Source organism: Lepidothrix coronata, unplaced genomic scaffold (assembly GCF_001604755.1).
Source record: "Lepidothrix coronata isolate B3197 unplaced genomic scaffold, Lepidothrix_coronata-1.0 Scaffold24, whole genome shotgun sequence".
In the NCBI taxonomy this organism is placed as follows: Eukaryota; Metazoa; Chordata; class Aves; order Passeriformes; family Pipridae; genus Lepidothrix; species Lepidothrix coronata.
This window is the reverse complement of record NW_016690204.1, coordinates 221316-237247: the sequence shown is the minus strand read 5'-3', so window position 1 is coordinate 237247 and position 15932 is coordinate 221316. Positions and strand designations below refer to the sequence as shown.

The window sequence follows — 15932 nt, the reverse complement described above, 5'->3', positions numbered from 1 at the left end:
GGCATTTTTGGAGAGGGGGCCTGGAAGCCGGTCTTTCTGGCTTTTCATCCTGGTGAGGCCTGACCACTGTCCGCAATCGGGTATCACGCTGCCTTGTGACTCCAGCCGGGACCTACTGGGCTTTCATCGGAGAGTCTCTGTGCTCGTTGGGAGAAAGGGAGGAGCTTTGGGGTGCCGTCATCTGAGAACAACAGTGAGTCCTGTGGGGGTGGACTGCTTTTCCTTCTGCCCTTCTTCCACTGGGGGAAGGGCCCCCCGTTATTTCTTTTCGGCTTCTCCCGCGATCCGAGACCACCCCGCGGGCCCCTCCCTGAGCGGTGACCGCCAGAGCCCGACCGCGCCCCCTGCGGGTCAGCACGGAGAACTGCAGCTCTGCCCCTCCAGCGGCCCAACAGCGCCCCCTGCCGGCCGTGATTAGAACTGCGCTAAAGGACAGAGAATATTCACTCAGACTCTTTTTTTCCCCCCTACTGTTTGAAGGGGACTTTTTTTTTTTTTGGGGGTACAGGATTATTGCCTAGTTTTTTGTGTTCTGTTCCTGTTCTTGCCAACATACATATATCTTTTAATAAAGAGTTGTTATTTCTTCTGTTTTTTTTCCACACTTCCTCGATTAAAGCCCCTTAATTTTGAATTCACAATTGCTGAGAGAGAGGAGTTTGGTTTGTCTCATAACTCATCCTCTGTAGCAAACTTTCCAGTCTCTTCAAACTGAGACAGACCCACAAGGACCCTCATAAACATGTGGGATAGAATGTTAGCTAGGTTGCTGTTTCAGTCTGGGAAGGGAAATTATGGTATCCATAGTGAGCTCAGCCTGGGAAGTGGCTAAAGGAGGACCTGCACATGAGTCAGATGTGGTTCTAGGCATGGCTGCTGCTTAGGCCCCAAACATGTCACCATATCTGTCCTGTACAAGACAGCAGTGCTGTAGGGAACAGCCCAGCTGCAGCTGATCCCCTGCTCCCTGTGAACCTGCCTAACCCAGAGCAGTGTGTGTTCTCCCCTGTGCCCACTGCTGGCTACTGTGCAAAACCTTTTAAGCAAGCACTGTCTGATCCTGTCCGTCTGCTGCATTGCTGCCTAACACCCCACCCTGCACCCCACCCCAGTGAGGAAGATTAATGTCCTCTCTGTTGGTATTTTAAGCAGCATTACTGTGGGTTTTTTGAAGGATTTATACAGGCCAATCAGACCTGGGATATCCATTCTACATTCTTGGGGATTGTCTAGTGATTGTTGTGTGGAGACAAGCACTAAATGAGTAACTGCTGCGGTATGTTCCCTGGAAGGCTCTCGGAGTTGTTCATGTACAATGTGATCGCACCAGTGCATGGACGTCCAAGCATTGTGGCTACCTGGGTGACTGTGGAGAGAACAGTTTGATGCCTCTCAGCATGTGGAGTGTGCTCAGTTGGAACTTGCATCTCCACAGGATGGAAGCTACATGGCCACCCACTGATTTGTCCAAGCCCCCTGATGTGTCTCCTGTTGAATTTCAGGCTTGAAGCTCTGATGAAACCCTGTATTGCTTTGCTGTGGAAAAGGCGATGGGTTAAATGTTGAGGCTGGAGTTTTCCATTGTTTATTTTTCTTAAGGAATAAAGAGGAGTTGCAGCATCCTGGCTGTGGGGAGGCCTGGGCACATGTGAGCCGTTGGTGTCATAACTGGAGATCAGGTGTGCAGGGACAGGACTGGGGTCACGATTCATTGCTGGCCAAGAACTGATGGGCAGAACCCCCCAGCAGGCTGAGCTGGCTGCCCAGGCTGTGCCCAGTTAACCACTTGCTCCTTCCTCTGAACATAGTCAGTGAGCAGGAAGAGCGGGTTTTAATTATTGGGCTGAATTAGCAGCCCTGATTATTTTTAGTTTCATCTCTGGGGATGAAGACTATCTTTTCTTGAACTGGCTTTCCCTTTCTTTCAAGCTGCAGCTCCTTATATTGCTAACAGGACCTCCTCCTCCTCAAGCAGGTCAAAAGTACTGGTAAGAGCCAGCAAGAATGTGGGAATTTGCTTTACCCATCAGCCTTTCTAGCTCCAGCCACCTTCTAATTCTGGCCTCTTACCCATCTCAGTGTGAGTTGCCTGAACTAATGTCCACCTTCAGGCTTCACAGTCCACAGTGTCTTAAGACAAAGGAATGTTCTGGCAGAGAATATTGTTGGAGCCCACCATCTCCAGGTTGCCCAAGGCTGGGGACAGGGTGAGGGGTGGGGTTTCAGTTACCTGTATACATGATCAGTGCAACTCTACAAAAATTAAACAAAAAACCCCCGGTTGTTTCCTTCTATCTCTTGCAACATGTTGACCTCTGTGACCACCACCCTTTCATTTTGTGACAAGCTCAAGCAAAGCAGAGCCATGCAATGGCTTTGTAGAAAGCTGCTCAGAGCTGAGCTCTGGAATCCCAACAGCAGGTGTCCAGCACAAATGGGGAAGACAAGCAAAGTGAGAGTGGCTTTCCTTGTCATCAGGGGAGACATTACTGATAAAAGCTGAGTAAGAGGAAGTTGTCAATGTGCCCAGCAGAGGTGAGCAGCTACTGCTGCAGTAAGGCTCATGCTGTTAGATCAGCTTTGAGTTTTATCCACCTGAGCTGAAAGACAGGAACAGTCTGTCCAGAACAACTCTGCCTGTGAGAGGCTCCAGTAGACCCCTCCCACCCTGAAGATGGTCTTTGTGTAACAGATCCAAAGGTCCCCAGAATCTCCCCACATCTTCAGATTCTGCAACAGGGTTTATTAAAGCACATGCAGGGATCTTTGTAGCATGGTTTCTACAAAACCCTCTCTAGCCAAAAGAAGTTCTCCACGTAGGCCGCAAACACGGAGAGGGGCAGGAATGCTTCCCAGTGACACCTGGCAGAGCAGGCAGTGAGGCGTCAGTGGTACACCGGTGCAAACCTTGTTAGCCAGTGGCAGACTTTAAGGAAAGTATGTCACAACTCTTCTTCAAAACAGAAGATGTAACGTTTCTTTTCTAGTCATCTGGAGGTAGATTATGGGATGGTAAACAGGAATGCCTGGCTTTCGAGTGAGCTTCTTCCATGAAGGAGCAAATACAGGACTTTCACCTGCTATCCCAGCACTCATTGCAGCACCAACCCTCAGTTGTTTAGCTGCAGCATCACATGGTATAAACTGAGAAAGCTGCTACTTTTGGCAAGGCAGGCTGAAGTCACTGCTTTTGAACCAGTGTATGGAGACACAAATCAGCTCCGAACATGTATTTTCTTCTGTACACAAGCCTCCAACATGAATCTACAGCACTGCTGCATGTGGTTCTTCATAATCACAGCTGGAAATTCACCATGGGGTTCTTCCAGTAAAAAAATGCAAGTGTAGGATTTCAGCACTGAAGAACAGTGTAGTGAATGGAGGCTGAGGGGTGTTCTGAAGCTACTGAGGGGTGTTTTGAAGCCACTGAGGAGTCTGACTGGTGAGACCTTGCATGGAGCACTGAGTGCAATTTTGGGTTCTCCAGTACAAAAGAGATGTGATTTAGCAAATGCTAAATGAACCACAAAGGGGGTAAATGGACTGGAGCATCTTTCACGGGAGAAGGGGCCAAGAGAGTTGGGGCTGCTCCAGAAGGCTCCAGAAGGTCTGACCAGTGTGCTCAAGTACCTGCTGGGAGAGAGCGAGGATGGAGGGGCCTGACTGCTCTGCACAGGAGGCAATGGGCACAAGGGAAACCACATGGAATTCCATCTGCAAGGAACCACCTTTTTCCTGAAAGGGATCAGGCACTGGGACAAGTGGCTCAGAGAGACTGCAGAGTCCATCTGTGGAGATGCTCAAATTCTCACCAGATACAAGTCCTGGACAACGTGCTCTGGTTGCCCCTGCCTGAGCTGCAGTGTGGGACACAATGATCTTGGGAGGTCACCACCAAACTAGAGGAACCTGTGACTTTTGCAGTTCTGTGACTTCTCAAGCCCAGCCTCTAAATTTCTGCTGCACCAAACTCCAAAAGGGAAATCTTTTAACTGTAGTCTGAAATGAATTCACAGTGTAACTTAAAACTTGAAGACCTTGCTCTCTGAGCTCATCCTCTTCAGTAAATTAGTTTAACCAGGCTTTGATTTGATGAGTCCATTTGTCTTAAAATGTGACTTTACTGGGTGCTATCAGTACCTAAATTGCTTTCAATCTACTACTTTTTATATTAAATGCAACTTGAGTACAGCTGCTCTTCAGAATTTTAGTAATTTACGTGTCGTTCACTTCAGCAGTACTTGGCTATGGTACAGTTTACTTCATTCTTAAAGCCTCCTTTGTCCTTTTGTAAACACTGTGAGTGTTTGTGAGCGTTTGCATAGTGCAAAGGGCAGTTGGCTGAGTAAAATAAGCCTCTACCCTTCATGAGTAAGAGCACCTTGGTGTAAAGGACAGGATTCCAGATCAAAACCCTTTATGCTTTTGAAGGGCAATGAATAGGCACAGCTTACAGAAGCATTTCTAGTAAAGTAATAAGCAATTAAGCTAGGTTTGTGTGCAAAAGGTCATCAATTTGATTAATTCAGGCTCCTGCCTAAAGAATAATGACGGTGTCACTTGCACACGCATGTGATTTGTGAAAGAGGCTAATCTAGAGCAGGGAGTGAAACATCAGGCTAACCCTGTATGGATTAGCGAGTGCTGCTGTGAAGGATTCTTGTGGCAGAGCAGGCAGGCACACCTGCAAGGCTGACAAGCAGCTGTCTAATGGCTCATGAACAAGGTTAGCTGGGTGAGCTTCAGTGACTGCAGTGTGGCCCTTAACGTGCCCCATGCAGGTGGGGGGGTGTTGAAGAATGCCCGAGAACCACAGAGCACACCCCTTCCACTGCTGTGCCAGGCATAAGAAAGCGGAAACATTCCCTTTTTGTAGACAATTGCCTTCAAGATTCCCTTTAAAGATGTTTAAAGTACACAGGCTAAAATCTGCTTTCAGGCAGAAGTGACCAGTGCTGTGTCTGGCAGGGCCATGGTTCTCTCCCTGCCAAGGTTCAGCTGACAGAGCCCTCGGTTCTCGTTTCATCCTCAAGGAGCTGTGCTGCATCTGCGGGGTCTCTGTCCTGCCCCATGGGTGCTCCCTTTCTGGTTCTGTTCAGCGTCTCATCCTGGAAATTCAAAGCAGCAACTGGTGACAAAAGGACACTTTTTCCTGTACGCACACATTGCCACAGGTGGGTCCTGGCCCTTGCCTTCACTGTCTTGCAAAAAAAATACAGCCACCAATGGCTTGATAGTAGGCAGGAGTGCGACACGCTGTGTCAGTCTTTAGGAGAGGGTTCTCTCTTTATGCAGTCCCATTTTAAGAGTTACTCAAACACCCAAGAGCCAGTACATCAGTAAAAGGAACTTGGTGATGTACAGCTATTTCTTCACCTTTTATCACACTTACCTGTTTCTTGTCCACAACATTGAGGCCAATGGAGGCAATGATGCAGGCGACAGTGTTTGCCAGCATAAAGATCATCATCTGTTGCCAGCGCCACAGGGGGATCTTTAGTTCACTAGAAAGCCAAAACAGGAGAGAACAACCAGTCACTTAAGATACTTAAGGCACTGCTCTAGTTCCCTGCAGCATCAAGTTGCAAATCCCCTGATTCCTGTTTACACTGCTCCACTAAAGCACTGCTGATTTCTCTGCTTGGAAAAAAAAAGACAAAGCATTCTCACCTGGACTTTGTTCCCAGCATGTGTCCAACAATCAGATTTGAAAGGCCAACTCCAACCATCTGCACAGAAGTTGCCAGCCCCATCGCTGTCCCTAAAGTGGCTTGGGGCACCACAAGGGGTATAGATGGCCACATACTAGCCTGGGGGAGCAATGAGAACAGGAACTCAGAGCCGGATTTAAAGGTGTTAGACAGACATTGGTTCAAGAAGGAATTATTCCCACGAAATAAACATTTATACCTTCCCCTCAAAAACTCTGGTGCTTGTCCCTCCAGCCTATTGGCTGGTTCTAGACTGTTCCCCATCCTTTTCAAGCAGCTGGAGACAGCACAGACAACACAGGTTATCTGAAACTGGAAGAACCTGACTCCAGATTTCAGAAGGGGAGTCAGACCTGGTGGCTGAGTGGGTAAGACTCAAAGGAGATTCAGGTGTTACATTCAAGGTAAAAAAGAACTAAGCAAATCATAGCCAGGTTAATGCTTCACACTGTACGAGCGCTTCCTCACTCTGCCCCACTTTCTGCTCTATGTTGATTCTTTGGGGTTATTTGTTACCAGCCAAAGTCATTAGGCTTGGGGAGCCTAATGTGCCTGCCTGTGCCTGCTAAACCTGTTCAGCAGGACACCAGGGCAGCAGTAATACGCCATCCAGGTGTAGGAGTGTAGCCACAAGACACACAGCTACCCAGTGGGGTTGGGAACTCACGGCAGCGAAGGAGTAAGTGATCCCCAGCCAGATGGTAGAGACCAGCGGAGGCACAAACGTGAAGGCCAGGAGAGCGAAGACGGGCAGAGTCAGCGTGGCACAGCCAACAGCAAAGACACCTCTCAGTCCAACGTAGTCCTGGTGGCAGGAACAGACAGCAGGCCTCTTACAGGGGATCCTGCTTCCCATGGGTCAGGGACACGAGGGGCTGCGCAAAGTGGGCTGGCAGGAGGGGCAGTGACATGGGATTTCCTGGCTGCTGGTAGTGTAGCAGACCAGCTGTTCCTGGTTTCTCTTGTGTACCTCTGAACTGAGCCTGAAACGCCACACTAGGTGTCCAGTACTCATGTGAAACCCTTAACACAGGGTAAGGGAAAACAGTATTATACCCTGACAATTATGGAAATAAGGAAAGGAAGCATTTGACAAAACAGGCCCTGGGTTTCATGCAGATTGTCCTTCCCCATCTACTTTGCAAAGCTTATCTCAATCCTTTCTGCTCCAGTCTCAGACTTCTCAAAACACACAGCTGTGTGCCATGGTTACATAGCACAAATACAGGACAGAGGGAAAACCAGGTTAATGTTACTTCTTGTAATTTACATCAGACTGAAGTGCATCTTGCAGGTTTGCAAGGGTATAAAGGACTGCTTGTTCAGCCCCAAAAGGTGCAATTCTGTTTGAGGGGCTGTAATGGACAGTTCAAAAAATTGGGAAGTTATCAGCAAGCACATCAGGTCTTGGGTACTCACAATTAAAATGCCAACTGCTGCGGAGAGGACAAGGGAGCTGTCATACACTGCCCCAGCAATGTAAGCCGCTGCCTGCTGACTGTAACCAGGATATTTATCCTGGATAAACTTGCTGAAAACAAAATGAAGAGGAAAAAAGTAAGAGAGTAATCCTGAGCACAAACATATGGACTGGTATGGTTTGAATGAGAAGACTTGTAAACAAGCTTGATTTTGTCTGGTAGTTTGTAGTGCCAAGCCTTTAGTGGTTTATTTTCTTTTTAATTGGTGCACACCACAGAGAAGCTGGTAGCTTAAACAGCCACTTTCGAGACACTTCTGCAAGTGCAGAGTGAAACTGCAGGTTAAAGTGCATCAACACAGCCCTTCCATCAACACAGCTCAGGGCAGCAATGTGCCATCACCTGTCCTCAACACACCAGTGGAGTCTGACATCCTCTTTTACAAGGCAGAAAGCCTAATCAGTACAAGGGGGAGAATGCTGAGGGGCTGGACAGCTGTTTAAAAATTATCCACCAGAAAAGATCAGCATTTAAATTGAACACCTGTATTTCAGAAGTACTAGGAACTGCCCCTTAGGAATTCCTTTAAGGAGACCTGGTTACAGCAAAAAACACCCATTGTCAAAGCCAGCCTTTCACCTTTGTTAGGGACACGCAGAAATTACATTAAACTTCCTCAAATTCTTTACAGAATTTACAGTCATCCAGTTGTAATAAGAGCTTACACAGAGGTTTATTTAGAGATCTTGTAGCTCCTTAAGCCTGGTTTGGCTGCTTGCATGGCTACTTCCCCTCAGTCATCATGCTGATGACATTTCTTCCTCCCTGATTTCACAGTGGCTTCCTATACGTAGCTAATGAAATACTACCAAAATAATTCTATTTTTTTTTACTGCAGGCCTTTGCTAATAGAAAAGTTCATCCTGATTGTGTGACAGAAGCTGCACCATCCACAAATGGGAACAAAGCAGCAAAATGACAAGTCTGTGGCAGAGCCCCATGATAGAAGCAGGAGTCTCAGTTTACTTGGGCAGGTCACTGCTTTGTTTTAAGCATAAGGCAGCGTTAAAAAGGAAGTCTGAGGCCTTCACAAAGGCTTCCTCACATACAAACCCAGGCTGAGCAAGCCCAGCTGTGTTCCAGACACAGCAGTGTGCAGCAGCTGCAAGGCAGAGCTGCCTCAGGCCTGTGGAGCTGACACCCCACCCAGCTCAGGAGACACCCACTTTGCTGGGCTATCACAAAGGTGAAATGCCTATGGGCTATTTTTTGAATAAAGTATTTCTTCCCCTTCTCCCAAAACCTTCTGATCCTCCTTTGGCAGTGTTCCAAGCCATAAATATTGGACGAATCATTTCCCTCAAAGGTATTTTTGCTTTCTTTCAGAAGCCTCTCTCATCTTTGAAGGGAAAGAAAGGTCAAAGAACCCTCAAACCTTCAACTAGGTGTTAAAGACGTGTTTCTCTGCATTTCAAGACTGGAAGGAAACTGTATTTCCCAGTCTGCCCACAGCTGAGGCCTGGAAGGCTCTGCAGGCTCATGTCAGTCAGTGAGTCACAGCCACAGGACAGTACCTGGCATCGGCCACGAAGGGGAACACTCCGTTGTAGAAGAACATGATGGTGAGGACCAGGAGCCAGTAGCGAAGGGGAAGGTGCTGGATGTCCTGAATCCGCTGCAAAGACAAGATGTGCCCTCACTCACCAGGCATTAGCCCAGCTTCACACCAGTGTCACTTCCTGCAAGCCACTGAAGGGCACGAGAGATTTAAGGAGTAACAGCACGTAAAAGGGAACTGTGAGGCAGCTCATACACCTCTAAGTGAAATTTGGTATGTGCTGACTCTAACACATTCCTTCTTTAACACTATTCAGTAAAGAAAACATAAAAACTTTCTTCTTATTTTTCTAAAGGTTCTGGTTGCAAGAGATTTTTGAGCAGGCTCTGTTAAGAGTCCGCTGCAAATCCTTAAGTGAAACACAGCAGAAAGGTACAAGATAAACACGAGTCACAACACTGAGCTACAGAAACCAGTGAGAGTACTATCATAAGAAGGAAGTACATCTAATAGACTAAAGTGCCATAAAAATTGCACACATTACAAGCCTGTAATGTTTGTTCCTAGACAGGAGAATGCAAGGAGGAACAGAAGGGCTGACCAGAGATAGTTCAGTATTATTGTTTGCTATCACAGATCCTGTGAGCCAGAAAGCAGTTCAGAGGGAGGCTACCAGTGAATTTTGTGCACAAAATCCTCCTCTGAGCCACCTACAGATAGGTAGTAACTGGCTCAGAAAGCTACTGCTGTCCTGAGTGCTCTCCGAAAGGCTCTAGGCAGGGAATCGACTCTTGGCTGGTGGCTCAGATTTGATCTGCTCAGTGCTGCTCTGCAGGATCGAACCGAGGGATGGGAATGCCCTCTCCTGGTCGGGACCGGCTCCTGCTGCCGCAGCCTTCCCTGCGCTCCAAAGGCAGTGCTCCTGCACCCGGGATTGCCAGGATGGAGGTGGAAAAGCACCACGTACCACTTTTTTGGATTCTTGCTGGATAATGCCATCCAAGCCCAGCTGCTTCATGCCCACTTTATCCAGCACACTGACTGTGAGGGCTGAAACAAGCCCCAGCACACAGAGCAGGCTCCCTAGAAAATCAAGAGGTGTTAGAAATTCCTCAGCATGGACAGAGATGAATGATAAACTCCACTGCATGTAAAATGCTGAATTCTCCAGGACTCCTACTCCTGGCTTCTCTTAACACACAGAGCAGGACCCTTCCACTCACAGCATCCTGTTCCAGCCCCTGAGCTGTGCCCACCGAGCTCCCATGGCTGCAGTACTGATGGTCCTGATGCTCCTGACCTGCAGCAGGCTTATGCAACAAAGACAAGGCTAAAGCAGGGCAGACACTGGGAAACTTCCCTGGTCCCCAGAGCAGAAGAGGCATCCCAGGGCTGCACTGGAAGCCAGGCTGTACCTCCCCATTGGTGTGACCTGCTGCAGTTACCACAGCTGTCTGACCTGCGAGCACAGGCAGCTCGAGTCCAGTTATGCTGGATACGTCTTAGCAAGTTTGGCAATGGGCATCTGCTGCAGATATCCTTCTCAGAAAGAGTTCTGTACCTGTTTTGCTTTCCAAAGAGCCAAATGGACTGCAGAAGTCACTGTGCTGTGCTTACAAATGCTGCCTGAGCATAAAACTAAATGTGAGATGGGATGTGACAGCCTATGCCCACCACAGCTTTTTTTCTGAGAGCTGGAATCAGAGGAGAGGAACGGGTTTCCATTTCTGCATGAGATTTATCACACACGTGCATCCTCTTTTCCGTGGATGATGGCCCATGCTGCTTTGTGGTTTGGAAAATAACACTTTCCTATAATCACTGAGTTTTTGTACACAAAGGAGGCCCTGAAGCAGGTCTCCCTTACATCACCATCCCAGCACACCAGAGTACACGTGTACCACTTAACCCTTCTGTGGAACAAGTCATCCCTTCCACTAGAGACAGATCCCATCTCACTGCACCAAGACGAGGACAGAAACTCAAATCTTCTAAAGATACAAGCCCTAGAACAAATTCACACTAAGAAATGTGTAGTTCAGGTTCTGCTTCTCACAGTAATTTAAACATGCAGTTTCAATCAGCCACGTGCAAGGCATTTTCTGCTGGGACAGTAGAGACACTGCTGCAGAACCATCACGTTCTGCTGGCCAAAGTACGGAATAACAAACACACTTGATTCCTCTTGTTTTCACTCTGAAGTTTCTATTCCATGGGAGTAAACATACATTAAGTACTGATTACCTGTGACTGCAGATGTTTAAAATATGTCAAGAAAACAACACTGTCAGGCTGATACTAGAGTATTAAGAGAGGGTTCTCTGGCATCAGTGCAGAAAACACCACTCATAGCACACAGAAAGCAGCAGGAAAAATTGGAAAATCACATGCCTCTTCCCGCTAACCTCACTACCTTTTTCAGAGACTTTTAGTAACTGGACAAAACGAGCTGGCCTGAGGTCTCAAAAACAACAAGCCAAAAGCACCAAAGAAACTCACCTCCCCAGAGAGTCCACTGCATTCCAAACTTTGCCTCAAACTGCTGGGTGAAGAAGAAGTTGAGGACACTCCCAAGACGGGAGAAGGACAGAGTCAGTCCAAAAGCCAGTGCCAGTTCCTTCCCCTTGAACCAGAAGGCTGTGATACGATTCTGCACAACTTGGAGAACAAAAAATCCTCTCTTGAACAGACAGGCTTGGCCAAGAGCATGGCACAGAAGCAACAGTTCTCTCAAGCTGGAGAGCTCAGGCTGGGGGAGGAGACCTCTACTCATCCCAAGGGGAAGCAGATTGTGCCAGCCTCACAGTCCATTTTAAAATGTACTAAATCATGCTGGGACGTGGGAGGTGAACTTATCTCTCACATAAAGCAAGCAAAAATAACCTCAAAGGCAGAGAAATCACATGTCAGTCCCCACCTTGAGAGAAGGACTAAGTTGTTAGAGGGGAAGACTTTTAAACATTTTGGCACACATTAAATCCATGCAGCAGGAGCTGTGTTCTGCCAGCAACACAGGGCCCTTGTGCAGAGGTGATGCTCACTGGTAGGACAAGGGTCTAGGAAGCAAAATAAAAATGTATCATGACCATTTGATGAGATGTAAATATGAAAATATGTAAATGTGAATTCCTTACTAGTAAGTGACCCGTTCCCAGAGCCAAAGAGCAGTCTTCCTGTTAGCATCATTGGAAGGAGGTATGGTGAGCCCTTAAAGTGTGAGCCTAGAGCAAAGAGGGATGATCCCAGCACAGTGAGAAGAGAGAAAACAAAGACACCAACTAGGGAGAAACAGAAAAAAATACACAAACCTCAATAGACATGCTGAGATCACAACAAAAGTATTCTGTGTCAAGAAGCAAAAGAAAAACCTCAAAACACACCACTAAACGTGTGGGCTTCCATCAGCTTACTCTCAGTTTTCAATTTTGTAAGACTGGTCTCTTTATAAAATGACTTGGGAATCCTCACAGTAACGATGACATTATCATGGTGGGAGGTTAGAGGGGTAGAGTAACTCAGACAGAGGACTCTGAAATGTGTAGAGTCCTTGTCCCTGTTCTGAGCTCCATTATATGTCCTAGAGGACATGATGTCCTTCTCTGTGCCCCCCTCTCCTCTCTAAGATGTTTACCTTCAGGATACAGAGACAGCAGGACTGCATTTGCTGGGATTGCTGGGTCTGAGCTTACGGCACATGCCAGAACAAATGCCAGAGCAGGGAACAGAACCATGTTTTATCAGTTTGTCCTATCAAAACCAGATAATACTAGTCCCTGTCATGTGTGTGTCAGAGAAAAGTGTGTTTTTTGTGCCCTGCTGTGTCAATTCAGGTAAGTCAGTGGTCAAAGGAGGAAAATGTCTCAGTTGTTTCACAGAGCTGCTCAGCTAACCATCACACCCTGCCCTCCATCCCTCTGGGATGTTACGGCACTGGGACTTTTAATCATCCCTTTGCACTGAAAGGACAGCCTGAAATCCCACTTCAGAACAAGAATAAATTAATGGAACCTCAGAACTTACAGTGATTTCCCAGTTTATCAATCAGGAATCCAGCCAGAATAACCACTACTGCATTTCTAGGAGAAAACCAGAATAGAAATGCGTTGTCTTGGTGCTTGGGAGCAACTACCAAACCACCTACCCCCAAAAGCAAGAGCAAAGTGACTCACGTCCAGGCGTAGATTGCGTAAAGCAGGTTGTACTGAGCTGGGGTCATTCCCAAGCCTTCCACACACTCCAGCGTGCCATTGTGCCCAGTGCTGTTATGGTGGGTTCCATTGGGGCAGGTCAAGTTCTGTACAAGTCACAGAGCCTTTGTTAGGTGCAGACACAGACAAAAACTCACATGTGCCTTTAAAAATGAGGTTCTTCCCATCTAGATTTCTATTTATCCTGCTCAGCTCCCACTTCCACAAGCAGCCATTAGGGGACTTGTGCCTTCTCCTAGAAAGCCAGCCCTTCTCAAATGGGAAATGACTGGCCATTGGCATGGCATGGCACAGCTTCTGTTTCCCTTCCTGTGGCAGTAGCAGCAGGGGCTCAGCATTTTTATACACATTTCCAACCAAAAGAAAAGCCAGGAGCCTGCACCACCAGCTTTATCTGATCCCTCAGCTTCTTGGTTATAGTTCAGCTTCATCTGACTCTTCATTCCATACTATAAAGTCTCAAGCAGCATGTAAATATGCAACTCTGTCTGTATCAATTCTCAGCTCTAAAGCATTTCCAGTAGAGTAAGAAACTGGTAGTCCTGGCACGATTTAAAAACCTTGGTTTTGCTACTAAAAAGCAACATCTCCTCAACACTATATGATCAGGAAAACCCCCCTAAGATCTTCCAGCTACTGAAAATTCACCTGCACTGGGACATGGATGCTGGGTCTTCACACCAGCAGGCAAGAGCTTAGCACCTTGAATAAGCACAAGAGAAGTGTGATTTTCACCACGAGATTTTTATATTCACAACTCCTCAGATGTGCTGCAGCAGAAATGTTTGAGGCTGCAGAGAAGCAGCTCTCTAGAACAAAGTGTTTCACTGCAAGCACTCATCTCAGCTGCTCCAACCACCACAGTACCACTGCTGAGGCAGGGAGAGGCTAAATTCACTAGAGTAAAAAATATGACAATCAACAGATTAAAAACTCTGCACAGTATTAACACAGAAAAATATGGCTTGGTTTCACTACCCTACAAAGTGTTTCGTTACCTGGGTAACAAAACATGACATAGCCTTTCCTGTATTCCATAAATAAGTAACTGACTCCTCCCTCACAAACCTAGAGAAGTTGTGGAAGACTGAGGAATAATTACTGACCTATTTTGGGGGGAGATTTTTCTCACATTTGCAATGACAAGCTGCATCCAATTTAGCCTGGAGTTCACTGTCTGAATGTTAGGGATTTACTGCATTTATGTTAAAAAAAAGTTACGTGCAAGCTCTGGCTATTCCTGCCCTGGCTACTGAGGCAGATAGAGAATAGGACAGTGACTCTGCCCCTACACACACTGACCTGCCAGCAGACAGCACATGAGAGGCAAATCATCTCTCAGGAGATACAGAACCAATGCAATCACGACAGGTAAATGAGTCCAGTAAGAATTTGTCAGGGGTTCAGAAATTCAGCTTTGGCTCTCCAGCATCTCTGGAGAACTCCCAGCAATCAGCTGGGATGGCAGTGTGAACGCTGAACAACAGAAGTTTCTAGCATTTGAGAATATGACTGGTTTTTACATGTCAGTCCTCCTGTGACCCCCCTGCACAGCTCCTGTCCTTGGGCCAGCAAATACTGATGTGATGCCTGCAGTGTCAGAAGGTTTGTACCTGGAGACCCAGAAAGACTTTCCTTCTCACTGGCAAAAGTGAGTACTGAGAACTCGTGTATTTCTGAAAGGTTTCTAGGGGATATAGGAAAGTGATGATGTTACGTCTGACTTCTTAAAAATTATGCGTAATACGTTTTAATCCCATTTTTTTAACCTTATGGTATGAAGAGTTTTTTTTTTTTTAAAAATGCTGCTTCACTGTAACTGGTGAATACAGTGGGACTTGAAAGAGTGATGTGTAACATTCTATTTATGCAGCGCAGAAGCAAAGCAAAAGAAGGCCCAGCTCAGCCTGGAGCAGCCCAACCCTCTGGTTTCTTTTGGTAAGTTTTAGTTTCCTTTTGAATGGAAACAAATTTTTAGATATTTTGCTTCTAGCTTTTGTACAGGCTATGAATGAAATGAATGGGAAAGAAATAGAAGGGGAAGAAATTGAAGCAGTGTTAGCAAAGCCACCAGATAAGAAAATGCAAGCACCTCAGGCTGCCAGACAGGCCTCACGGAGCACTGCGTGAGTGTCACTGTGGTCACACTGCACAGTGAAGTTCTGCTGCAAATGAATCACCTCCAGCACTCGTGTCTCCCACCCCCGTGCAGGTACTGACGGTCAGTGCTGTGGATCTCCCGCGTGCGGGGTGGTGTGAAGTCCCGACTGGACTCCCTTAGGGCGGTGAAGAGGAGCCGACCCCGCGGAGCACGGGCGAGTGCCACATTCCCAGTTCTCCCGGCAGCAGAGGGAGCTCGAACACCTGGCGTGCCAGTGACAACCTCCCACCCGCAGCACCTGGGAGGTGAGACCGCGAGGCAAAGACCCCTGTACCAACAGGAAAAGGTCTGGAACCTCCAGCGGCGGCCGCGGCCTGTGCTGCCGGCTGTGCCCGCCCCTCGACACTCACCCCCTGGAGCTGCTGCTGCAGGACGCCGGGCATGTCGAAGCAGAAGTAGGAGCCGAAGGTGAGGAGGCAGTTGAAGAGCAGCACGGCGAACCTGTAAGAGACTGGGGCAGAGCGGACCCTCCTCACCCGCCCGTCCCGGCCCTCCCGCCGAGCCCCCGCCCAGCCCTGCCTGCGGGGGGACGAGCCCAGCCCGCGGCCTCCCGGGCCAGCCGGGCCTCCTCCCGGCCCTCCTGCCGGGCAAGCCGGACCAGCCGGGCCCCGCCGCGCTCACCGCGCTCCGCCGGCACCGCCATCGCTCCGCCCCTCGGGCACGGCCCACCCCGGGGACGGAAGGGGTGGGGAGAACGAGTGGGAGTGGGAATGGGAACTGGAGCTGGGAATGGGACTGGGGATGGGGCCAGGAATGGAGACTGGTAATGGAGAATGGGAAAGGGAATTGGGAATGGTAATGGGACCGGGAATAAGAATGGGGACTGGGAATGGGACTGGAAATGGGAACTGGGAATGGGGCCAGGAATGAGAA

General features: G+C 48.0%; 1 protein-coding gene across 1 annotated transcript; it reads right to left on the bottom strand.

Annotated features, from left to right (window-relative positions):
* Nucleotides 1-626: 626 nt before the first annotated feature.
* On the bottom strand, nt 627-15727 carry LOC108494397 (major facilitator superfamily domain-containing protein 1-like). Its single transcript, XM_017808887.1, has 13 exons — nt 15681-15727; nt 15410-15510; nt 12860-12984; nt 12711-12766; nt 11825-11968; nt 11190-11348; nt 9658-9773; nt 8707-8807; nt 7131-7242; nt 6379-6516; nt 5671-5810; nt 5393-5504; nt 627-5108 (listed from the first exon to the last, which is right to left on the bottom strand). The coding sequence occupies exons 1-13, from the start codon at nt 15700-15702 to the stop codon at nt 4995-4997; spliced, it is 1440 nt and encodes a 479-aa protein (XP_017664376.1). The 5' UTR covers nt 15703-15727; the 3' UTR covers nt 627-4994.
* Between the last annotated feature and the right edge of the window lie 205 nt (nt 15728-15932).

Excerpts from the sequence above, each read along its gene's own strand:
- LOC108494397 (XM_017808887.1), bottom strand. The coding sequence starts at position 15,702 with ATGGCGGTGCCGGCGGAGCGCG. Across the intron at positions 12,767-12,859 it reads TACGCAATCTACGCCTGGAC|AAATGCAGTAGTGGTTATTC; the intron begins GTGAGTCACTTT and ends GTTTTCTCCTAG. Across the intron at positions 5,505-5,670 it reads ATGCTGGGAACAAAGTCCAG|TGAACTAAAGATCCCCCTGT; the intron begins GTGAGAATGCTT and ends TTGGCTTTCTAG.